Genomic DNA, 26,000 nt, shown 5'->3' with positions numbered 1-26,000 from the left:
ATGCAGCAATTATTCTAGTTAATGCTGTGCTATACTGGTATAGTAGAGATAAAATCTCACAACACATCTACACATCACTTTTTTAAATAACACAGTGACTGCCTTTTAGGAAATATTCTAGTTCAAAAATATTTTCTTTTCTTTTCGACACAGATCACTGAAAGCTTGCAGTGCTTCTGCTGCAGTGTTATAGAGCATTTAATGATTAAAAAAAGTGTATTTGTGCTTAAATGATGTGCTAAAAATACTCCCTGTGTAATGCATGTAATATTTTGGCATTGTGTTTGAATTATCCAAATCATTGTCTTGAAATTGACTCATTTTTGGTCGAGGCACCTGGCAATCATCTTCACTCAGTATTTAATATTCTGAACAGGTGAATGATCTCAACATTGATAACCAATTAGAACATTATATAAAACACTTCATTATATCACACAAAACTCATCAAGAGCCTGAAGGGACCAGAAAATCAGAGTCAAAGTCATCACATAATGACCAAAAACACATCAGATAAATGTCCAATTTGATTTGACACAAATAAAATGTGAGAGAATGGAGAAACAGGAGAAATCAGGAAAGAAAATAATTCCAAATAACAGTCATATAAAAACACCAGCACAACAATATTGATGAACAACAAAATGCAGATTTCATTCAGAAGTCAAGTACAGAGAAATACTGCATGAATGATTCAAATCTGATCCACACTCAGGGGAAATCTTCTTTCATTGTACTATTTACTGTTGATCTATGGTCAACTAAATTCATATAAAAATATAAGGCTTTGATAACCAAATGTCAGGCCCATAATACAGAAGAAACCTTACGTTTTAAGGACTTCCATTACATAGAGATTAATACAACTGTAGTAATTCTTTAATGCCGTACAATGTTATGTCATTAACACTAAATAATGGAAACAGCCAGAGACAGAATGTTTCACAACATAAGTGTTGTTCATATAAATGTTCAAATGATTGGTTAAATGTCAGTTATTAAGATATCAAAATCAGTAACTTTGAGTAGCTCAACACAGAAATCTTTCTTTATATAAGAACTATTTAAAGATTTGTTTATAAATAGGAGAGGAGATGCTGCAATGAAATGAAGTTCAAGAGATCCATGTTACCTGGTTTAAACAGTTTTGTTTTGTGCAGTTTTCAAGTCTTACAGGTAAAACTCCTGAACCAAAGAAGTCAATAAATGTCCTCAATATTTTACCTGAATGATAAATGGCCCCTTAAAAACAACACTTTAACATGTATCCAGACATTTTAAAACTAGCACTAGACTGATTCCACTTCTTACTTTTCACTAGATTATGAAGACTGATATTGATCCATTTCTAACTGAAAGGTTTGTGGCTCGGATAAGAATTTACGTCCAATCTAATACGCCAATTCAGTGTTTTAGGCCAGTAGAGGACTGAAACAGTACTGAGATTTTGATCAGTGCATCCTCCTTATGTCTTTGGCAAGGATTTAAAGAGTAAAACATGACAGTGTGTGCAGTTTTAGGAAAATAATCCAAGACAGGATGGTACGATACCATGCTGAAGTTGATTATTTTACTATAACAGCACATCCCCACATGTTTTATTCCTCTTATACCACAGCAAACTGACAATGATTACAATTTAAAATTTATTAATGAACAATATTTCACAAATTTTTAACCGTTTATAGTTACATTTAATGTTGTAGAAGGTCCAACATTTCTCTCTCTTGAAGTAAAGTGTCATTGTTACTGGAAAAAAGGAAAAATGTAAAGTCCTCTGTCCTGAAGATTTCCCCCATGATTTTCCCCAAACTTACTGACACTGAAGACTCTTTCCATTAATGTTAAACATCTCCTTACAGAAAACTTCACCATATCAATGATTATATGTTTGTCTTTCTTAAACAACACTACCTTATATTTATCCATTTATTATTAGCTTTAGATCACGTGGAGTGTCCCTGTGTTAGAGCACCTGTCAGAGCTACTGTTCAAGAAAAGGACTCAACACCTTCTGACCAGTCAGAATCGAAAACAACAGTGCTGTGGTATAAGACCCGCTAACACAACTCTCGTTACAGTTACAACATCCATGTCAATTTAAAGGCCAAGACACACAAACAGGTGTCTTATTCTTTTTCCAAATTTGCTTTCCATTTACAAATATCACTCCTCTCCTTCCGCCACCAGGCCTCGATGCTGAGAGCTGATTTTAGCGTCCTCCAGGCCATCGGATGTTACGCCTTTCTCAGTCTCCAGCTGCAGCTCCTCGAAGGATGAAGCACTGGAGCTCCTTCTACTCCTCCGGCTGCCTGAGTCAGAATCTGAGTCCCTGCGCTGGTGGTACAGAACGGACGGAGAGTGTGACAGAGCTGGAGATGTGTCTCTGCTGTGTGACTGGAGCAGGCAGCTGACCGAGCTGCACTCGCTGTGAGAGTCTGCACCTACACACACACACACACACACACACACAGGTAAATGAACACACAGAGGAGAAATAAGAGTCTGAATTTGGGTTCCAGCTAATTAATTAGGAGCAGGATCTGACGTTAGCACTACTGATGGGAGTGTTTGTGTGTGTGTGTGTGCATGTGTGTGTGTGTGTACAGCTGTTGAATGTGAGATCTTTGTGGATAATTAAAGCTATGCCTATACTGTATGCATATGCAGTGTGATTGTGTGTGTGTGCGTGTGTGTGTGTGTGTGTGTGTGAGGCTATATAGGCTCAAAGTAAGCAGTACTGTCACTGTTAATTGGAGAAAAGTGTCGCTGTGCAGTTGACGCCTGACGCAGAATTAGTGACGTGGTGAACCTGAGACCAGGATGCTAATGAGGGCCAACACACAGGGTTCAAACTCATCAAAATGAGCTTTCTGAGCCTAATCCTCTTTGGCCTTCTCTCTGCCGGGTTTAGAACAGTTCTAATCCTAATCCTCTTTCGCCTTCCTCAACGCAGCGACAGTATTCAGCGATTTTTATCGGTGTCTGAGTAGCACTTACTACAAATAACAATATCCCTGAGTTTTTAAACTAGGTCTCCTTAAGAACAAATCCTGACCCTCTGATATCTCCAATTATCACCCAATCTCCACCACGCCTTTTCTAAGATTTTGGAGAAAGTTGTCATCCAGCAGCTCGGTTCGTTTTTCTACGTAGGAATAACAAGCATGATGTATTTCAGTCTGATTTTCCGGAAGCATCATAGTACAGAATCAGCTTCGGCCAAAGTGGTCTGTAACCTACTGCGTGCTTTGCATTGTGGATATGTTTCTGTTATAGTGCTGTTCGACTTGTGCAGGATTTGACACTGTTGATGGACAGGTTTAAAAACGCAGTCGGATTAGACAGACGAGGTCTTGCTGTGTTGAGATCTTTACTTGACAGGCCGTTTCCAGTTAATGGAGAGTCTAAAAAAGTGTTCCTCAAGCTTTTGTTATAGCCCCCCCTATAATTTTCCCTATATCCAGCCCTTTGCACAAATATAATTCAGAAATAAAATGTTGGCCTTCACTTCTATGCTGATGATACACAATTACACATTAATTTGCATCAGTTCCCGAAATCTAAGACTGTTAAAGACATCGAAACTTCCTTCTAAAATACAGATAAAACAGAAATACTGATGTTGGACACTGTTCAGCTAATAAGCAATTAATAAGGCTTGTTTTATATCAGAGGTTGATATAGCATTACTGGCAAACAGAGAGAATTTTTTTTTTAAAAAAGAAGAGGCTAGGATCTGTCGCTTCGAGCAGCAAACAATGAGCAGTAGACTTTGTATGGATTTTAATGTTACGCTGAATTCATTTATTATTTCACAGCTCTGCCTGACTGTTACAGTGATGGTTTTGAAGTGATCTACATAATTTTAGACACGACAGGCTTCCACTAATAAAATGAAAGACCAATTTAACAGCTTGTGATAAGCAGAAACCTGTCTGTACGTCTGTCTCGGCCTGGCCGTGTGCTGAAATGCATAAATCTGTCTGACTGATTCATTCAGAACATAGGTGTCTGCACTTGTGTGATGAGGAGACATGTTAATGTAATCATGCCTCCTGAAAACATCCTCTGTCTGCTAGCTTGCTGTAAACTGCTGATTCAATGAGATAGCTAAAGAAAACCTGAACGGATGCAAGACTAGCACTTTTTCATCCCTCTTTTTGAGTTGTCAGAGAATTGCCTTTTCTATGGCACCTTATTTTAACCCTTGTGTCACTGTAAAAGGGGCAATGAAAATGTGTTCTCAGATTCAGGTACATCTCGTGGTGATGAAATATACAGCAACATGGCTGGAAAAAAAAGTCAAAAGTCGGGTGGTATTAGATTCTCAGGATCACATCTTTAATAAAATATTTGCTTTTCTATGATAAAACCTTTTAATTAATTTAATTCACGTGCAAAATCATGCTATTTCGACCAACTGTTTCCTTCTGTCAGACTCCGTGTGAAGCTGGTAGACAATGGGGTTATAGGTTGTGATTTACTGATGACTGAAAGGACCTAATGGACTTCTGTGATATATGCTGTATTCTCTAATTTCAGCCCATCTGCAAGGAAACAGGAAGACACTGATATATAGGATTTACGCTTATCTAGATAGAACTGGCAAACACAAGATGGAACAATTCAATTATTCTGGATCTATAACTCAATCAAGACTGGGTGAACTTTGGGAAAGCATTTAAAGCATTAACTCCTGATGCTAAAATGCTTAATTGAAATAAAAAAGGCCAATTTCTAGGTTTTTTATCAGCAGGACTGTTCAGTCAAAGAGATGCCTGTCAAGACACGAATGAAATGATCAGTCTGTCCTTGGATTTGTTGAAAAGAACAGTATGATTAAGTTTTTTTTAATCAAAATAGATATAAAGGATGAAATGTTTATCTCAGCTGAAGAAGTAAAGTTAATGGCGAGTGAATAGGGCATCGGATCCAAAAGGTAACAGCTAACGTCAGCAGTTTGCTTTATAACGTTCAGTAAAAAACAACTGACAAATTTAAGTCACATAAACCAGATTTACCAGCCTCTGAATATTAGTGTTTTCTACAGAATGATGGCGTGACTCGCATCGCAGTTTTACTTGGATAGATTTGGCTCCTAGGGGTTCTCATAATAGTCTCACACTGTTGGAGTGACCAGCAGGGGGCGATATGAGGGAAACAGAGTGTAAACAAATCGCACAAACAATGTGCACAACCTGGACCGTGCTACAAAAGTAATTACAACACCTCTGTGATCCCTCATGTTCAGTTATATTAGTTAATATCAAACCTGCCACAGATTTCACAGAGTGACAGACTGACAAGTGTGGGTAGCACACCTAGGGGAGCGCGCACACACAGATACACACACACACCCATGCACACACACACACGCAGCGGGCCAGCTGGTGTGTACAACACGTCCTTTAGCTCATGCTGGGGGGATCCATCAAACCTCTCGCTCTCCATGACACAAACTGAGCAGCCATGTTTTATCCCAGCACACAGCACCCCTGAGTTTCATACACACAAACACACACACACTCTGACATGTTGTGCACAAACATAATTACATGCACACACATTTTCTCCTTCTCACATACACCTGTCTCATTATTCAGAGCAGAGATAATGAAGTGTTACATTATTCAACTGAGCACCATATGCCTGGTTGTTAAGGTTCGAGCTCAAAATATTAATTAATCTCTAAATATTAATATGGCAATATAACGAAATTAGAGGTATGATGTAGTGCACCAATACACCAGTTTCAGTGATTACAATATGGCTGCACAGATTTGAAACTGATCAACTGTGCATCCATTTTAAATTACTGGTAAAAACATTGTTAGAGCTGTTTAACCTCAGTGCCACTAGAATAAGAGCAAATGAGAAATAACACTACTAACGCTACTGATGTTCTTCAAACAATTAGAACCCTGTAAAGAGTTGATTTTTATACATAACCTCTCTGTATTAAAGGGCAGGGTCTACCTGTGATGTCAGTCCCCTTATCCTCCTCAGACTCCTCGCCTTCCTGTTGTCTTTTCGGGGCTTTCTGGACCTCGGGCACATAGAAATCTCCCTGTCTGGCCAGTGGACTCATGTAGTAGATTAACCGACTCCTGTAGATCTCGAGGAAGGGGTGAGCACACAGCTGTCTGTCCTGAGAGAGAGAGATGCATGTTCATATTCTTATACCAATATTTTTTCTCTATAAAAAAATTGATGCAGAACTACAAACTATATATATACTATACAAATATATATATATATATATATATATATATATATACTTATGTACTGTGCAAAAGTCTTAGACACCCTATTTTTTTTTAGTACAACAAAAAACAGACAAAAAAGCACATTGAAGGCTGCAGGGTTTCACTGCAAAAATAAGAATCAAGTGTGACAGTCAAAGTCTCCAGAAGAACTGTGGTTGCTTCTGCAAGATGCTTAGTAACACTTTCCTTATAAAACTGCACAAATTGTACATGAGATTACTGTTTTTTTTTAAAGTGAAGGATCATACACAGTACTTTGTGTATATATATATCATAATACAAATATATATATATACACCGATCAGCCATTACATTAAAACCACTGACAAGTGAAGTGAATAACATTGATTATCTCGTTACAATGGCACGTGTCAAGGGGTGGGATATATTAAGCAGCATGTGAACAGTCAGTTCTTGAAGTTAATGTGTTGGAAGCAGGAAAAAGAGGCAAGTGTAAGGATCTGAGTGACTTTGACAAGGGCCAAATTGTGATGGCTAGATGACTGGGTCAGAGCATCTCCAAACTGCAGGTCTTGTGCTGCATATGGGGATGTGTAGCTGCAGACCGGTCAGAGTGCCCATGCTGACCTCTGTCCACCGCCGAAAGCTCCTACAATGGGCACATGAGCATCAGAAGTGGACCATGGAGCAATGAAAGAAGGTGGCCTGGTCTGATGAATCACGTTTGCCTTTACACCATGTGGAGAGTCGGGTGTGTTTGTGTGTCGCTTACCTGGGGAAGAGATGGCATCAGGATGCACTATGGGAAGAAGGCAAGCCGGCGGAGGCAGTGTGATGCTCTGTGCAATGTTCTGCTGGGAAACTTTGGGTCCTGGTATTCATTTGGATGTTACTTTGACACGTACCACCTACCTAAACATTGTTGCAGACCAAGTACACGCCTTCATGGCAACGGTATTCCCTCATGGCAGTGGCCTCTTTCAGCAGGATAATGCGCCCTGCCACACTGCAAAAAATTGTTCAGGACTGGTTTCAGGAACATGACAAAGAGTTCAAGGTGTTGATTTGGTCTCCAATTTCCCCAGATCGCAATCTGATCTAGCATCTGTGGGACGTGCTGGACAAACAAGTCCAATCCATGGAGGCCCCACCTCGCAACTTACAGGACTTAAAGGATCTGCTGCTAACGTCTTGGTCTCAGATACCACAGCACACCTTCAGAGGTCTTGTGAAGTCCATGCCTCGAGGAGTCAGAGCTGTTTTGGCGGCACAAGGGGGACATACACAATATTAGGCAGGTGATTTTAATGTTATGGCTGATCGGTGTATATATATATACAGTACAGTGCAAAAGTCTTAGGTACATGTACAGAAACGCTGTAGAGCAAAGATGCCTTCAAAAATAATGAAATGAAATGTTTCTGCATTAAAAAAATACTGTAAAGAGCAGTAAACAGTAATAAATGAAACAAAATCAATATTTGGTGTGAAGACCCTTCAGAAGTTTTACTGAGCATCTTGCAGAAGCAGCCACAGTTCTTCTGGAGACTTCGACTGTTGCACTTGCTTCTTATTTCTGCAGCGAAACCCAGCAGCCTTCATTATGTTTTTTGTCTGAAAAGTGTCTCTTATGTAATCTGCTGCTTAATCTGCATACAAACATTTTTCTGTAACATTTGCTTTTGTGCTGGAAAACTAATTTTTGGAAATCTAAAATGCTTTTGTACTGAATCAATAATGTAGAAGTCATAAAATAAAAATCTATAGCAAAGTTTGTACAAAAAAACAACAGGGTGCCTAAGACTTTTGCACAGTGCTGTGTATGTATATATATACATATATAGTGTCAAAGCAGCATTATATCCAATGGCAGTATTAGAGATGTTTTAATCGACGTGATCAGATGCAACAAGTAAACGACTGTCCAGTGTGTGAAAAATCCTGAAAACAGCATGAGACAGAGAGAGATGAAGAGAGAGATGAAGTGAGAGGCCCATCTCCATCAGAGACTTGGGAAGTGAGCACATCTGCTTGTCCATGGCTGAATAATCTCTAACAGGCGTGAATAGTGAGCTGATTTATTTATTCGGTGTGAGGAGGCTTCACAGCAGCAGCAGGTGTCAGAGGAGCTGCCAGGCTGGAATAACTCAATCTCCAATCAAATATATGCATATTCATATGTCAGCTAACTATGTGCGTAGACAGCCTAGAGAGGACATGTAGAGTAGTGTACTATAGTAAAGTGACATGTAGTGTAGTGTAGTGTACTATAGTGTATTGTAGTGTACTCTAATATAGTGTAGTACACTGTAGTGTAGTCTATTGTAGTGTTACGTAGAGTAGTATGTAGTGTAATTGTATTATACAGTAGTGTAGTTTAGTATAGTGTAAGTAATATGGCATGTTGTAGAATAGTGGAGTGTGTACTGTAGTGTATTGTACTCTAATGTAGTGTAGTATGTTGTGTAGCTTAAGTGTAGTGTAGCTTGGTGTAGTGTTGCATAGTGTAATAAGTAGTCTACTGTAGTGTAGTGTAGAATAGTGCATTATAGTGTAACGTAATGTGTAGCATAAATGTATTTTAGTGTAGCAGAGTGTAGCGTACATGTAGTATAGTGAAGTACAGTGTAAGTGTATTGTAGTGTATGTGTATTGTAGTGCAGTGTAAGTGTATTGTAGTGTATGTGTATTGTAGTGCAGTGTAAGTGTATTGTAGTGCAGCGTAATGTAAGTGTAGTGCAGTGTAAGTGTACTGTAGTGTAGCGTAATGTAAGTGTATTGTAGTGTAAGTGTACTGTAGTGTAGTGTAGTGTAAGTGTATTGTAGTGCAGCGTAGTGTAAATGAATTGTAGTGTAAGTGTACTGTAGTGTAGCGCAGTGTAAGTGTAGTGTAGTGCAGTGTAAGTGTATTGTAGTGTATGGTAGTGTAAGTGTACTGTAGTGTAGTGCAGTGTTAGTGTAAGTGTATTGTAGTGTAAGTGTACTGTAGTGTAGCGCAGTGTAAGTGTAGTGTAGTGCAGTGTAAGTGTATTGTAGTGTATGGTAGTGTAAGTGTACTGTAGTGTAGTGCAGTGTTAGTGTAAGTGTATTGTATTGTAAGTGTACTGTAGTGTAGCGCAGTGTAAGTGTATTGTAGTGTATGGTAGTGTAAGTGTACTGTAGTGTAGTGCAGTGTAAGTGTATTGTAGTGTAGTGTAGTGTAAGTGTACTGTAGTGTAGCGCAGTGTAAGTGTATTGTAGTGTATGGTAGTGTAAGTGTACTGTAGTGTAGCGCAGTGTAAGTGTATTGTAGTGTATGGTAGTGTAAGTGTACTGTAGTGTAGCGCAGTGTAAGTGTATTGTAGTGTATGGTAGTGTAAGTGTACTGTAGTGTAGCGCAGTGTAAGTGTATTGTAGTGTATGGTAGTGTAAGTGTACTGTAGTGTAGCGCAGTGTAAGTGTATTGTAGTGTAGTGTAGTGTAAGTGTACTGTAGTGTAGCGCAGTGTAAGTGTATTGTAGTGTAGTGTAGTGTAAGTGTACTGTAGTGTAGCGCAGTGTAAGTGTATTGTAGTGTAGTGTAGTGTAAGTGTACTGTAGTGTAGCGCAGTGTAAGTGTATTGTAGTGTAGTGTAGTGTAAGTGTACTGTAGTGTAGCGCAGTGTAAGTGTATTGTAGTGTATGGTAGTGTAAGTGTACTGTAGTGTAGCGCAGTGTAAGTGTATTGTAGTGTATGGTAGTGTAAGTGTACTGTAGTGTAGCGCAGTGTAAGTGTATTGTAGTGTAGTGTAGTGTAAGTGTACTGTAGTGTAGCGCAGTGTAAGTGTATTGTAGTGTATGGTAGTGTAAGTGTACTGTAGTGTAGTGCAGTGTTAGTGTAAGTGTATTGTAGTGTAAGTGTACTGTAGTGTAGTGCAGTGTAAGTGTATTGTAGTGTATGGTAGTGTAAGTGTACTGTAGTGTAGTGCAGTGTAAGTGTATTGTAGTGTAGTGTAGTGTAAGTGTACTGTAGTGTAGCGCAGTGTAAGTGTATTGTAGTGTATGGTAGTGTAAGTGTACTGTAGTGTAGCGCAGTGTAAGTGTAGTGTAGCGCAGTGTAAGTGTATTGTAGTGTATGGTAGTGTAAGTGTACTGTAGTGTAGCGCAGTGTAAGTGTAGTGTAGCGCAGTGTAAGTGTAGTGTAGCGCAGTGTAAGTGTATTGTAGTGTATGGTAGTGTAAGTGTACTGTAGTGTAGCGCAGTGTAAGTGTAGTGTAGCGCAGTGTAAGTGTATTGTAGTGTATGGTAGTGTAAGTGTACTGTAGTGTAGCGCAGTGTAAGTGTAGTGTAGCGCAGTGTAAGTGTATTGTAGTGTATGGTAGTGTAAGTGTACTGTAGTGTAGCGCAGTGTAAGTGTAGTGTAGCGCAGTGTAAGTGTAGTGTAGCGCAGTGTAAGTGTATTGTAGTGTACCGTAATATAAGTGTATTGTAGTGCAGCGTAGTGTAAGTGTATTGTAGTGTCAGTGTATTGTAGTGTAAGTGTATTGTTGTGTAGCGTAGTGTAAGTGAATTGGAGTGTAAGTGTATTGTTGTGTCAGTGTATTGTAGTGTAAGTGTATTGTTGTGTAGCGTAGTGTAAGTGAATTGGAGTGTAAGTGTATTGTTGTGTAGTGTAGTGTTGTGTAGTGTAGTGTAATATATTGTGTAGTGTTGCGTAGTGTAGTATAGTGGCGTATGGTGGCAGACGAGCTTGATGAGATCTTGCAGTGCAAGCAGAAAAGGAACTACTCACTGATAAAAGTGTTAACGGCAGTGCCTCCTCCATACCTCAACACCATCCTCTCTGTCTCTCTCTCTCTTTCTTTCGCTTTCTCTCCTTTGAGCTTTTTTCTCTTCTCCACTTCTCCCTTATTCCCTGCGCTCCCTGACTCTGATCTCAAGTGGGTAATCATGTCTCTTGGCTGCCTCTCCAGGCTCTCTCTCTTACACACACACACACACACACACACACACACACACAGCAAGTCTGGCCCTGAGGAGACCATTATGCTGCTCTTTACATGCTCATTTTACCACTTCTACTTCTGCATGCTCTCTCTCTCTCACTAACACACACACACACTCAGAGATCAGTCCCCTTTTCCTCTCCTTCACAAGAATCTCCTTCACTCTATCCGTGTCCATCACTGGATCTTTAATCAGTGCCGTGCATCCTGAGGCTTCCTCACATCTCACACCTTTTCGGCTTTTCTGCAGTAACGCTCCGGTAATTCCTGGATTTCCATGCCTGTCACTGGTCTGAGAACAGCATCAACACACTGCAAGAATTTCCACACAGGATGTGTCTGCTCTAAGAGGACTGACACATACATTACATTCACTGAGAACAATAAGTACCATATCCCTGATCTGAGAGCAGAGTAATAATGAGAACCGTATCCCTGATCTGAGAGCAGAGTAATAATGAGTACCATATCCCTGATCTGAGAACAGAGTAATAATGAGAACCGTATCCCTGATCTGAGAACAGAGTAGTAATGAGTACTGTATCCCTGATCTGAGAGCAGAGTAGTAATGAGTACTGTATCCCTGATCTGAGAGCAGAGTAATAATGAGTACCATATCCCTGATCTGAGAGCAGAGTAATGATGAGTACCATATCCCTGATCTGAGAGCAGAGTAATAATGAATACTGTATTACTGATCTGAGAGCAGAGTAATAATGAGTACTGTATCCCTGATCTGAGAACAGAGTAATAATGAGTAATGTATCCCTGATCTGAGAACAGAGTAATGATGAGTAATGTATCACTGATCTGAGAACAGAGTAATATTGAATACTGTATTACTGATCTGAGAACAGAGTAGTAATGAGTGGGATCGGAAGTGGGATACAAGTCTTCTGGGGTATATCTATCTATCTATCGGCTTTGCACATCTGATGTTTGATATTATTTGCCCAATCATCTTGGTTTTGGTTATGGGATATTATGTATAGATTAGGCAAGGCACTGTAGATGTCATGTCACTGAAAAAAAAAAAACAATACACATTTTACAAATATTGTGAGTGCAAAAGTTTGCATACCCTTAGGACAAAGTAAAGAGGATAAGGCAATGCAAGGAGACAACAATGACTTTTCATCACACATTTAAATTTTGTCAGAAATCATGAGGAGTGCAAACTTTTGCACTCAACTGTTAAAAAAAAAAGAGGCAAATCTGAAGTATTTACATCTATGATACAATAATGATTTTGCTTCCTTAACTTTCATCTTCTGTGCTACTATAATATAATAGGATAATTAATATTCAATGCACTTGCATTCAACTGCTAAATATTTTAACTAATTATAATCCGAATTAATTTTAAAGGAATTTATAATTAAAGGACGGCTGCAATATGTGTACTGTTCCACCCGCACAGCCATGCTAGTATGCTAGTATGTTGTTATCAGCACTGTTATCAGTGTACACAAACAGAAAACATATTGCAACATACTGCTATATTTAAAAATATAACCAGAAAATATTGCAATATATTCTCATTGTGTTGCAGTTTCCGTGGGGAAACTTGTGCAATATGAGCAGCCATAAACACACACACACACACACACACACACGACAATACATGAACATCTAAATTCATAAATATTCATAAAGTGTAAAGTATTCAGAGATTAAAACAGGCTGGAGGAGTGCCACCGTGTCCTCGGGACTAAACTCTGAGTTTATTAACACACTGCAGGGAAAAAAAAAACACACATATGACTGAATTGTAGCCTGAAAGTGGACTGCAGCAGCCCTTCACTACAGCAGCTCCAGTTTTAATTGAGTCTCCGGAGGACAGACATATCGAACAGGGCACTTTTAGTTGCTTGTCTGAAATACTGAGTAATCCGTTCATCTATAAACACTCGGAGCAGAAAACACAGCATCGATGTGTAGACGTAAGATATTCAACACTCTTCTGCGTTTGTGGCTTCAGATGCCGATCGATCAAGCGTTTAGGACCTCAATCATGCGACATGCTTTGCTTTATTTAACAATGTTCTATTAAAATTCCCAGGCAGAGATACATTTCCATCACTAAAGGGAAGATCTGTCATTACTACTTTTTTTTTTCTCCCTCCTCTTTCCAGGGGACGAGGAGGAAAAGAGCCTGGCCTATTGATTCATTGACTCTTGCATTGTGTTATCCTGATTTATCATTATCAGTAAAAACAGACATTTTGTTTTATTTCAAGAGATCGAACCAAGGAAGATACAAAAGCACAAAAGGTCCATGCATTGTAAATGTTCTGCGAAAAACAAAAAAGAAGGAAAATCAACTCAAGTTGTGACCAGTAATATACTTTGACGCTTCTACTTTAAGAAAACATATGTATGTTTTACCAAAACGATATAGAAATGTTTATATTTACATTATTTTCTAACCTCGCCTTGGTGCCTGCCTGCGAATGTTAGCATTTAGGGAAGAAGTCTCCAGTGTCAGTGATTCGTAACGGTCTGTAAGATCTGACGTGCAAAGATTTTGTGTAAGGAGCTGGTTTAACAGATGCAGCAGTGCATGCAGTCAGTCTGTGTAAAGATGTCTGAAACCTCACTAGCTTGGTGTGCTTTTCTCGATGTTTAAATGACTGAATAGAACCACCGATGTTAGTGTGAACAGAGATAAGTGAAGTGAAAAGATGACACCGAGGCTCCTATTTGAACACAGTGAGTGACTTTTACTTCAGGTGATGAGTCAGAGACTGATGTGGATGATGCTGATAATCAAAGTGAGAACTAAACTCTACAAATTCTTTAAAATGTGTCAGTTTTTCCATCAGTAGCTTAGGTTCTGTAAATGTAGAGGTAGGCATGGCGGCTTTCAGTGGATTTGGAATAAAATCTGTAAATACAATATTTTCCCTTTTCACTTTTGGGGGTAAACAGACTTTTAAATGGTGGAACTTTGCATCTGGTTGAGATAAAGAGAAACGTATTTCAGTTCAGGAAAGTCTGTAGTTTTAACAACTTTATATAGTAGGAAATCAAGCAACTCTCATGTTTATTGAGGAATAATCTCTGACCTCGCTTGAAATGACTTGAAAAAAATGACGTAAAGTTACTGTCATTATTGACGCACGTGCTGTTTGCACTAGAGGACGCGGAATCTGCTGTTTCACACATCTCAGACGAATTCGGACAGGATGTCGTGATGCAACCTGAGGTCTAAAATAAAGTCTGAAAAAGGGAAAAGTGGACATTTTAAATGAACAGTCAGAGAGCTGAGCTTATGTTGTTAGTTATTGCTATGAAACCTGTTAATGACATTCTGGGATCTTTACTAAAATTGGGTAATGCACTCACTATCTGAAGTCATATTTATTTAACTCACCAAATTGTAACTTTTCAAGGAGATGAGTTTCGCATTTAATTCCTTTTTAGTGTGTAAGTGCCTGTGGGATTTCTTAATGCTGGTTACTGCATGTTGTTATTATTATTATTATTATTATTATTATTATTATTATTATTATTAATGCTGTTATTATGTTTGGACCTTTACATTCTCTCAACCTCCAGAAATGCCCTTTGACTCTTAGAGCTGTTTTTTCCTCCTCTACATCTTCCCACTCCTCATCAGCACCATCATTATTTTGTTCCTTTTTTTTTTCATTCACACAGCTCTGTATGGTGGATACAGGAGTACAATGGGATTTTTGCCTGAAAATGGCCATAGCTGACAAACTGGCCATTTTTCAAAAATAAATATGACAAAGTATGAAAATAGGACTGCTTTACTAATGATTTCAGCTATAATGAGGACAGAAATAGAGACTGGAGTCAGGACTCTTATCCAAAACCTAAAGGAGAGACTTGTTAGCTCTTCTCCTCTGCACGTCCCTTTAATTACTACCTGCTGACACAAATACAGCTCCTGCTCCTGCCGCTCTGAGAGAAAAGGGTGGAGACGGGGAGAGAGAGAGAGAGAGAGAGAGAGAGAGAGATAACATTTTTGAGTTTGAAAATGTCTTATTTTTGGCCTAAATTTTGGCAAATTCCCTAAATCATACAAAAGCAGAACAAAGTTTAAAGACAAATACCACAGATCAGTCATATAAAAACAGAGCACAGTGTCCATAAACATGTCATGGCTGTTCAGAAAGCATCCCGTCACATTCGGGTCACACTCGCGTCATCTTCAGCAATCCTCAGCAGCCTTCCCAGAGACGGGGGTCATGGGAACTGTAACAAACACTCTGGCACAAAGTAAAGCAAATGGGCAAGTCGTGCCACGTGAAGTCACTAAGGAAGTGGATTTAATGAGGAAAGGTCAGTGTTCACACTCAGAAGGAGGAGCAGAGAGCAGCGTCCTTAAAAAGGTTACGGAAAATAACGCAAACTGAAGCTGAGAGGTTTGTTAAAGCAATTACAGAGATCTCCAAGAGACTTTCTGGTGAATGAAGACATCATCTTTACTATGTTATGAAACACATTAGTGGAATGCTGAAGCACTTTGGTTACAGAGATGTGACTGTGTGTGTGTGTGTGTGTGTGTATGTGTGTGTGTTCATTGAGGTGTAAATGAAACAGCACCACTGACCAGTTGAGGCAAAAATGAAGTGTAAAAACTCATCAGCATATATTTGCTAGTAATTTCCATTCATTTTATTTCTTTTCTTACTCTCTCTCTCTCTCTCTCTCTCTCTCTCTCTCACACACACACACACACACATTTTCCATACCCAAAATTCTCATGAATAAGAAAAGGAAATCTCTCTTTGTAAATCAAACACACATGCTTTAGCTGTAATGCACAGAGTAGAAATATAAATATGCTGCTTCGCTTCCTGATCTTCTCCTTCACACACACACACACACTCACTCACACACTCACACACACACTTTAAAGCCATACAGATCGGTGTAGATCCTGAGACACTGTTATGTTACATGGGGATTAAAGTGAAAATAATCCTCATGGCTGAAAGTTTCTCATTCTCACTTCAGCAGGTTTTTATTTTCTGGCAGTGTGAGTCATGAACAAACAGTGAATTATAAAATAAAGACTTTTTTAAGACAGTGTAGGTCTGTGACTTCAAAATTTGTTTTCCATCAAATTTGGTGGTTATGGTTTCTTCATCTTAAGCTCCAATATCACACCAGAACACGACTTTTAACAACACCAAGCCCTTGTGTTACAGTGAGACAGGCACTCTTACTCCATTCTTCTTATTCCTATTCTTCTAATTCTTTTTTGTGAGATTGAATTGAGCCCGAAGTGCTCAGTGTAAAGATTCTGTTCAAACCAGAGTCTATGCTTGCGTTTGATAAAATTTATAATTTCCTTTTAAATGTACTGAATCTTTTAGTTTAAAGTTTAAATTTTCCAGTTAAAATATATTCTGAGCAATCAGCAGCTCTGTTTTTACCTCACACCTGAAACACACACACACACACACACACACACACACACACACACACAATGCAGGTGCATACTGTAGGGCCCCTCCACCCTCCTCCCACTCACTCTCTCTCTCTCTCTCTCTCTCTCTATATATATATATATATATATATATATATAAATATATATATATACACACACACACACACACACACACACATATCTATATCTATATATATGCTTCTGCCATTCCATCTGTTTGTTTCTCCCATGGCTTTTGTCAGATGGTTTCTCTTTCTCTAATTCTCTTTCCTGTCTTTCTGTCTCTTTCCCTTATTGTTTTTTCCCCTTTTTCTTTGTCTTGTGTTTTTTCTTTCAATGTCACTTTGTCTCACACATTCCTCTCTCTCTCTCTCTCTCTCTCTCCCTCTCACTTTCACTCTCTCTCAGTCGTGGTCTCTCTGTCTATCTGTTTCTGTTTCTCGTTGTACAGTGCACACGGCTGAAGAACCTATTCTCACTGCTAGAACTGTTTAGGTGATGCTTTCTCTCTTTGGCCAAAATATTCAGCAAGACAGAAACATGCTCTAGTCCTGCTAAACGTTTTACCTGGAAAAGCAAAATAAGCAAAATGAGCAAAAAACAACACGAACAAAATGTCAGGACAGGCAGCAGTGGATGTTTTTCCTTTCTGTTTATTTTACCTTTTTTTCATCACTTTTCCTTTTGCACTTCTTTGTATTTTTGATCCTTTGCTCTCTTTTTTCTTTTTCATTTCTCAGTCGTTTTCATCTTTTCTCTCTCTCTCCTTGAATCCTTTTCTTTCTTTTCTTTTGTCTTATTTATTCTCTCTCCCTCTTTCTTTCTATCAGATTTAATGTGAAAAATGCCTGAGTATCTTTAATGTAATTCTGATAGTTTTAAGCTCTCAGGCTTGTATGTAATTACTATGTTATTATTATTATGTATTATGTAATTACACATATTATTATGTAATTACACGTAGTATGTATGTTAATAATATTTTTTTAAAAAATGTTTACTATCCAGTAAGTACATGAAAAACAGCACAGAATGATAATATTATTATGACGATTATGAAGAAGAGTGAAGGGTAAATGTGTGGTGTGATGAAGAATGATGTGTACACGGTTCTAGCAATTTTCAGAAAAGCAGAGTATATGCTCATATATTTCCTGTACAATTGTGCACCAGGACAAATGAAGACACACACACACAAACTTGCCCCACTAAATCACACTACATCTTCCCTAACGTGGTGTGAAACAAGAGGACCAATCAGTCCTGAAAGCCCACATTAGTCTCTCCATCCTGATTGCCTGCTCTCTAATTCCCACTTGCCGAAGCCTTTCTCACTTCCTCTCTCATTAAAAGACTGTAATCCACAGGACTGCGGGGTTGATGACTGTCAAACGTCCGCGAAAAACACAGGGGACGAGCGTGTTCTCAGCTGCGTCTGACAGTCCTCTCCATTAACGGCCACTAAAACTCCAAAAATACACAGGACTCGAGTGAGCCAGAGTTTAGCTCGTGTCTCTCTCAGCTCCTGTAGGATTCATCAGTGTGAAGTCTGTAGTCACACTTAAGGCTTTATAGTGTCCTTCTGCAGTACTTTTAGCTAACGGTGTCAAGCACAGATGTTTAGTTTGATCCTAAATGTCTGGGATCAAACACTAGAAACGCTCGGTCTCAAAGCTGTGAAGAAACATGACGTGGAAAGTGATTTTTTAAGGAAATAATATAAGAACACTAACGCGACTCATGCTCCTGATACACCGAGCCGAACTGCACAAGCGTCTCACTGTTTGCCACAGTTTTCTCGTAGTTTTCTCGTAGTTTTCGTAATGACCTTAGTTTCTCACTTCTGCTTATCTGCTGTAGCTCTCTGTATTTTTTATTTTTACAACAAATTATCTGTTTCAATTCCAAACACACTCTTTTAAACAGATTCAGAGTGTAGTGAAAATTTCGGTTAGTTTATTTGGCTACGTCCCTAGTCACAGTCAAAATAGTACATTTATCGTACACAGTATTGGGTTTCTGGGTTACCTTTCATCTTGAACAGAGATTATTGAACCCCAGTGGTGTGGAGCTATTTCTTTTCACACGTTTGAGTGTAACTTGTTGCCAGCTGTCTTCTTTACAGTGTGTCTAAGTGCAATTTTTATCTTGAACACACAACACACTATGTTGGTCGTAGACAAACCACTTGATCGTAGATGTTGACTTGGTGAATCACTGTCATAACAGTGAAGTGATGCTAGTTCAGGCTACTTAGCATGCCACGCCTTCTCTTTTTATTTATTTTTTTTTAATTTCTGTAAGGCTTTACATTAAGTTATTGAAACTGATGTTATATATCACATTAGTTGTCAGGAATAAAGCATGAACACTTGTATTAATTAATTTTTTTTAAAACAACATGAACAAGTTAATGAACATGTTTGTGGTTTAAATTCAGAACTGAGGCTGAAGGTTTTTAGGTATATCTATCAATTAAAACGCATGTTAATTCACATTTTACTTTATTAACACTATGATGGTCTACGTTTTTAAGCTGGTCTTTATGGTTTGTTAGTGTTAATGTCAACTAATTTAGTAAATAATGATAACTAAGGGATGCTTCATGTAAAGCATTAAATTTTATGTCTTTAGACAGCTTGCACCGAGCATCAGAGGTGTGATTGCCTCATGTTTTAATATAATTGGTGACATATCTTCAGTGTTGTCTGGTCTGTAAGTCTGTCAACATAAATCATAAAAATACGTCAGTGGATCGATTTGGAAAACGTCACATTCAATCCGATTCTGATCCAGCACCTCATGGCGTGAAGAGGGGGAAAAAAAGAAACTGGGGATAATCTGATCCTAATCCAGTGTCAGCACAGCAAGTCCCTCATTTCTTTTCCGGTGCCTCATTGTACCAGATTTCCTTTGAAACAAAGTGCATTAGCCTGGTTTGTGGGGATTTAGTCCTGACTTTGAATATAGAAGTCGCACAAAAGACTCACTCTGACAAGTCTTGCATTAAAACCTACCACTGAGCATCTCCTTTTCGCTCTTGTTTACTTCTCGGAAAGTTTGTTCAGGTTTTCTCCGCCCCGTTCTGACCCTCGCTAACCGCTCTAGAATGGTTCTCTTTAGGGAAAAAGAGCCGGTCTCTGGCTTCTTTTATCTGGGAGAGTTTTTTCTTAAGCTAAATAGCCCTGGTGCTTCTCCAACCCCCTGCTGCACTCCGGCCCCCATCCGGCTCTCATACTCCGCTGCCCACAAATTGCATTCTGAATCGCTTTGGTGTGAAAATCCCTCATCAGGAGAGAGGGAACGGGGAAAAGAGGAAGAGAAATCCTTTTCATTTGCATGTATATCTCAGAGAGGAGGTTCTCTGGGTCGCTAGGACATTTTAGCGCTTTTATTTTTGCAAAATAAGCCTGAAGGGCCACATCTGCAAGAAATAATTGAATTTGTCAGGAAATGTGTTAAGTCACATGTCACTATCGGGATTAAATTGATCTAACAGAAGGAAGAAATGTTCAGTGAATGGTCATGGAGGTCACCTGAAACAAACGATCAGACCAACATTCTCCAAGAGCTTCCACTTGAGATGACGAGCTCTCGAACAGATTCACATAGGACGACCTACTAGAGCTTTAGTGGTATCACTTTCAAAATCTTGACACACACACACACACAAAATGAAATTCTGAATAGAGAAAATCAGAGACACTTGAAGCAAGGCCTGTTGCCAAGGTAACGGGCAGGACAGATTTCCATGGAGATTAGATCCTCTGATATTCCAGAGAAGGAAGAAGAGATAGGGAGAGGAATGAGAGGAAGAGGAAGATAACAAGAGTCCTTCATTATTAAAGTGGGGGAGTGTCAGGCTTTAAGAGATTATACACAGATGAGCACTCTCAGTGAGACACAACTCATGAAAACCAGACACACATGCACACGCAGAGCCAACTATTTTACACCTGTGGCGCCTTTTACCGTTTTCACTGCCATCTTTTGGCTTCCTGCCACCCTCGAGGCTAATAACTAGGATCATAGATGCCATAAGTGATATAGTTCTATGTTTGCAGAAATGTAGAACATGTCTTTTTAAGGCATCATGATGGCGCAGCAGGTAGTGTTGACACCTCACCTCATAGCTCCAGCGTTTGATCCCGACCTTTTTTGAGTTTTATATGTTTTCCCTGTGTCAGTGTGGGTTTCCTCACGGTTCTCCGGTTTCCTCTGAAAAATATGCAGTAGGTGGATTAGGTACACTAAATCCACCTAGTTGTGAATGAGAGTGTGTGATGGACTGGTGTCCCATCCAGGGTGTATTCTCCCTCAGTGTTCCTTGGATAGGCTCTGGAATCACCGCAATTCCGACCAGGATAAAGCGCTTACTGAAGATATCACAAACTGTTTCTAATCTAATGATCAAACCAAAATATCAGAAAAACTCCCTGTACAAACGGGCACTACACTGTAACTTTCCTTGTCACTGGACTGGTACTATCAAGCGTACTTCTTTTATACCTTTACCTGGAAAGGTGTATGTAGTGCGCATTTATAGTTGTTGTGGTTGTTCTTTGTTCTTTCGGATGCTCCTGTTAGGGGTCACCACAGCAGATCATTGGTCTGCGTATTTGATTTGGCACAGTTTTTACGCCGGATGCCCTTCCTGACACAACCCTCCCCAATTTTTATCCGGGCTTGGGACCTGCACTGAGAGCGCACTGTTGCACGCAACCCCAGTGGCTGGGGTCGGGGCCGGGCCGGGAATCGAACTCGGGCTGTGGCGGTGAGAAAGCTGTGGCTGAACCACTAGTCCTCCAGGGACCCCTTAGTGCATGCTTATAGTAGTACTCTAAAATGAAATGAAAGGTACAAAAGTGGTCCTTAAGGTCCAAATATAAGAGTAAGAGTAAGTAAGAGTAAGATATTCCTTTATTTGTCCCGCAGTGGGGAAATTGCATTTAGCAACAGCAGATATATGATATATGATATAAGATATATGATATAAGATATAAATATGTGCCTTAAATCATTTAAAAGGTACTCTACGTTTACATGTACCCTGAACATTAGGAAGAAGCATCGACAGGAAGTGAGGCTCTCTAAGAGAAATCCCTTTACATACTGCAGTGGGTTAGTTAAACCTTGGCAAGTGGAGTCATGTTGCAGGACAATTGGAGCAAATTGAGCGTGTAACAGCGTAATTAAGTATGTAACAGCAGTGTTCAGAGTGTGGTGTCATGACCTTACGGAGACACCAGACTCCGCCTCGTGAGCAACGACAGATGGAGCTTTGGCAAGCTGGAGAGAGAGTACGATACTAAAATCTGAATGCTTGTCTAATCTTGTTTTTTATTTGCAAAATGCACATCCTTTGAAACCTAAGACGTCTTTTCAAAGGGTCAGTTATGTTGCACCGTCAAGGAGGCCAATGCTGACTGTTCCGTATAAGTGAACAAACACTTGTGGCTAGCGTCACACTAATCAAAAAATGAGACGAAAAAAAACCCTAGAGAGGAGATCCTGTTAGGCTCACTTCTGACGCTTTCACATGAACCAGTAGCAGGAAGTAACTGAACTGTATTTCACTGAGATGCACACAGTCACCCTTGTCCTGAAAGTCCTATTATATACAGTACAGTAGTGTGCACAAGTCGTAGGCACATGCACAGAAATGCTGTAGAGCAAAGATGCCTTCAAAAATAATGAAATTAAATGTTTCTACATTCAAAAAAATACTATAAAGAGAGTAAACAGTAATAAGTGAAACAAAATCAATATTTGGTGTGATGACTCTTTGCTTAAAAAAAAAACAGTATCTGAGGTGCAGTGTGTGCAGTTTTATAAGGAAATGAGCTGGAAGTGTTACTGAGCATCTTGCAGAAGCAGCCACAGTTCTTCTGGAGACTTTGACTGTCGACTCGCTTCTTATTTCTGCAGCGAAACCCAGCAGCCTTCATTATGTTTTTATCTGAAAAGTGTCTCTTATGGAATCTGCTGCTTTCTTTACTGACATACAAACATTTTTCTGTAACATTTCATTTTGTGCTGGAAAACTAATGTTTGGAATCTGAAATGTTTTTGCACTGAATAATGTAGAAGTCATAAAATAAATATCTATAGCAAAGTTTGTACTAAAAAAAAAAATAGGTGGCCTAAGACTTTTGCATGGTACTGGATGTAATGTATATACAGTAGATCGTACAGATTGTGGCAATTTTATGTTTTCGACACGTGAGCTATGAGCAAGCTTCTGGTAATTTCCCAGTAATGCTACTAGATCTTAAGAGATTTTAACCTTGTATTCACACCTCATCTCCTCTCATATTACAGCCATTACATTTCCACACATGTCCAAATGGGGCTCTGGACTCCTGGATTTGTTTATACGGTTTATTTCATATTCTCTGTTTGTGTTGCATTTAGTTGTAGAAAAGACTTCGGAAGTAGGTCGATGAACCGTAACCTCCTCAAATCAGATTTCACAGTGTGGTGTCACAGTGTGGTGTCTGCTTTAAGATGCTTTAACGGTCAATGTTGGGATGAGCAGTCTGCGGCTCAGAGAGAGAGAGAGAGAGAGAGAGAGAGAGAGAGAGAGAGAGAGTAACACTCTGATCATCATGATATGAGCCATATATGTAGCGACCCTGATTTAAAAGTCTGAAAAATGTAAAAAATATTTTAAAAGTGAAGAACGTCTAATAATTTGGAATGATTTTTGAGAGGTTTTCTCCCACAGTCTTTGTAAGATTCTGTTGAGTTTTCTGTTTAATTGGCTTATTGATAGTGTGATTATTCACTTACATATAGGATCAAGGTTGAGTTTCCTAAGTGTGTGTGTATGTGTGCGTGTGTGTGTCTGTGTGTGTGTTGGGTCACACAGATCTGCATAGGAAATATAAATGAAAAGAAGAAATTGTTGCTAGCCAAATAAAAATGTGATGTGACATTATTTTTTTAGTGAAAAGAATATAGTTCATCTTTTAAGCAAAACCAGTTAGGTCAATATTACACCTTTTGATTGTTTTTCATATGTTTAACTTGTTTTAAACTTCACACAATAGTCGGTTTGATATTACATAAATAAATTATGTTATATTTAATAACATGAACATAATGTTAATTTAGTAACATTGCTTGTAATAACACTGACATCATTTTTAAGTAAATTGAAACACTATCCAAACACTAATAGTGATTAAGCCAAAGAGAATTAAAGATCCAATAAGTAAATACTTCAATACAAATAATTACTCTCCATGTAAAACACTTACGTTTAAAACAGGGATTTTATAAAATAATGTTTGCACTTTAGACTTGTGTAAACAGTTCACAGCAGGGGAAAGTTTAGAGTTCGATTAAAACAAAGTTTCAGCTCTGATGCAGCAGGCATGAGTGCCTCTAATGGGAGCGCATTAATTGCTTTCACAATTAACGAACAGCCGATTAGCGGCGTGCATGGGCCAAAGTCACCGTAACGATTAATAATAGATTAATTATGCAGTCTTAACGAGCAGCGCTGTTGTTATGGAGATAGAGGCCGTATTAGGGAGCCGTTATTTTGGTGCTGAAGGTGCGCAGAGACCAGACTCTCATTTATAAGCATGGGCTGAGAGGCAGGCATGAGATGACAGGAGATGGTTGGAGTTAAGTGGCTCTGCTCGAGGGCACAACAGCAGAAGAGGTCCGTGGGCAGGGAGTTTAGAAAGCGCAGCTCCATGACCATTTTTCTTTTCCATCAGATGCTTCACAGTAGCGCTAAAATCTCAGCTTTGTACATCCCAAGGTGCACGTCCAAGTAATGAGCTCGAACTTTTAGAGTAATGGTGCACTCATCACATTTGAATGGTGTAAATAATGGGGCGTTTTATTAATTAATAATAACAATAAAAAAGAGCCAGTCTAGACAGAACTTTTAGGTTTAGTTTTCCATCAACGTCAGAGATGATAATAATGGTCACAGTGATGGTAAAAATTGAGCATGAAAAAAGTACTTGTTTTACTGTTGTCTGATTGGTCACTTGGATTAGAAACATATATTGGCTGAGATCACATTAATGTTGCATCTCCACCTCACTACACGACTCCAATTCTTCCACGTTTTAATTTTAAAAAGTCTTCTGGAAAGTTCTAGCTAGCACACTTGCTATCCAAGCCAACCATTTTGGATGTGTGTTTCTGTGTTTTGACAGCACATTAATTACACTTAATTTTTTTTTCCATTACACTGAAACACTACAGTTCATTTTCTAATCTAAAGATATTTAAAGTCAAACGCTGTCATGTCTACACCGGAATCGGCGTCCAACTACAATTCCCAGAATACAGCGCGGCTTACAAACATGGCCACGGAGGACTACAGCCCCCAGTCACCACAGACTCTCTCACGTTCACACTCACCTGATTACACACACCTGGACTCAATTACCGTCACAGCCACACTCCGAGTATAAAAAGACGCTCAGTCCATGCACTCACTGCGAGGTATACGCACTGAGTCTTTTGTACCAGTCGATACCAGGCCTTTGATTCGGTGATAGCCTTTCTGGTTTTCTCCTTTGCTCTTGCCTGCCCTAGTTAATATTGTTCGTTCATCGCCTGACCCTTGCCTGAATCTCGGCTCTGCCTTTGGATTACGTCTCTGTTTTGTTTGCCACCTTTGAATAAAACATTGAATACCTGCATTGCGACAAACACAAAACCACTGTGAGCCGCATGACAATAACATTACATTCAAGAAAGAAAAGATTTTTTACTATGTGAAGATGACACAGCAGTAGGGTTGGGTTTCGATGGACATGGATTGAAGCGTTGGTTAAAATGCAAGTGTTTATGCTCTGTGAGATGAGGGTAAGACGAGGGTAAGATGAGGGTGAGAGGAGGGTGAGAGGAGGGTGAGAGGAGGGTAAGACGACAGTGAGAGGAGGGTAAGACAGCAGTGAGATGTGAGTGAGACTATGGTGAGATGAGGGTGAGATGAGGGTGAGACAACAGTGAGATTAGGGTAAGATGAGGGTGAGGTGAGGGTGAGATGAGGGTGAGAGGAGGGTAAGATGAGGGTAAGATGAGGGTGAGAGGAGGGTAAGACAGCAGTGAGATGTGAGTGAGACTATGGTGAGATGAGGGTGAGATGAGAGTGAGACTACAGTGAGATTAGGGTAAGACGAGGGTGAGATGAGGGTGAGAGGAGGGTAAGACGAGGGTGAGATGTGAGTGAGACTATGGTGAGATGAGGGTGAGAGGAGGGTGAGAGGAGGGTAAGACGAGGGTAAGACGAGGGTGAGATGAGGGTAAGACGAGGGTGAGATGTGAGTGAGACTATGGTGAGATGAGGGTGAGATGAGGGTGAGAGGAGGGTAAGACGAGGGTGAGATGAGGGTAAGACGAGGGTGAG

The 26,000-nt window shown here is 39.4% G+C and overlaps 1 protein-coding gene across 1 annotated transcript in view; it reads right to left on the bottom strand.

Annotated features, from left to right (window-relative positions):
* Positions 1 to 343: 343 nt before the first annotated feature.
* Positions 344 to 26,000, bottom strand: part of LOC113539428 (testis-expressed protein 264 homolog) — a 45,127-nt gene continuing 19,470 nt past the window's right edge. Inside the window, exons 3-4 of the mRNA XM_026935167.3 lie at positions 5,980 to 6,151; positions 344 to 2,444 (exon numbers count right to left, since the gene is read on the bottom strand). Coding sequence (XP_026790968.3) covers positions 2,167 to 2,444; positions 5,980 to 6,151 — 450 coding nt within the window. The 3' untranslated portion in view covers positions 344 to 2,166. The remainder of the gene's footprint in view (positions 2,445 to 5,979; positions 6,152 to 26,000) is intronic.

This window comes from Pangasianodon hypophthalmus, chromosome 20, assembly GCF_027358585.1.
Source record: "Pangasianodon hypophthalmus isolate fPanHyp1 chromosome 20, fPanHyp1.pri, whole genome shotgun sequence".
NCBI classification, from domain to species: Eukaryota; Metazoa; Chordata; class Actinopteri; order Siluriformes; family Pangasiidae; genus Pangasianodon; species Pangasianodon hypophthalmus.
The sequence above is the reverse complement of the archived record's forward strand: the minus strand, read 5'-3'. Positions and strand labels throughout refer to the sequence as shown.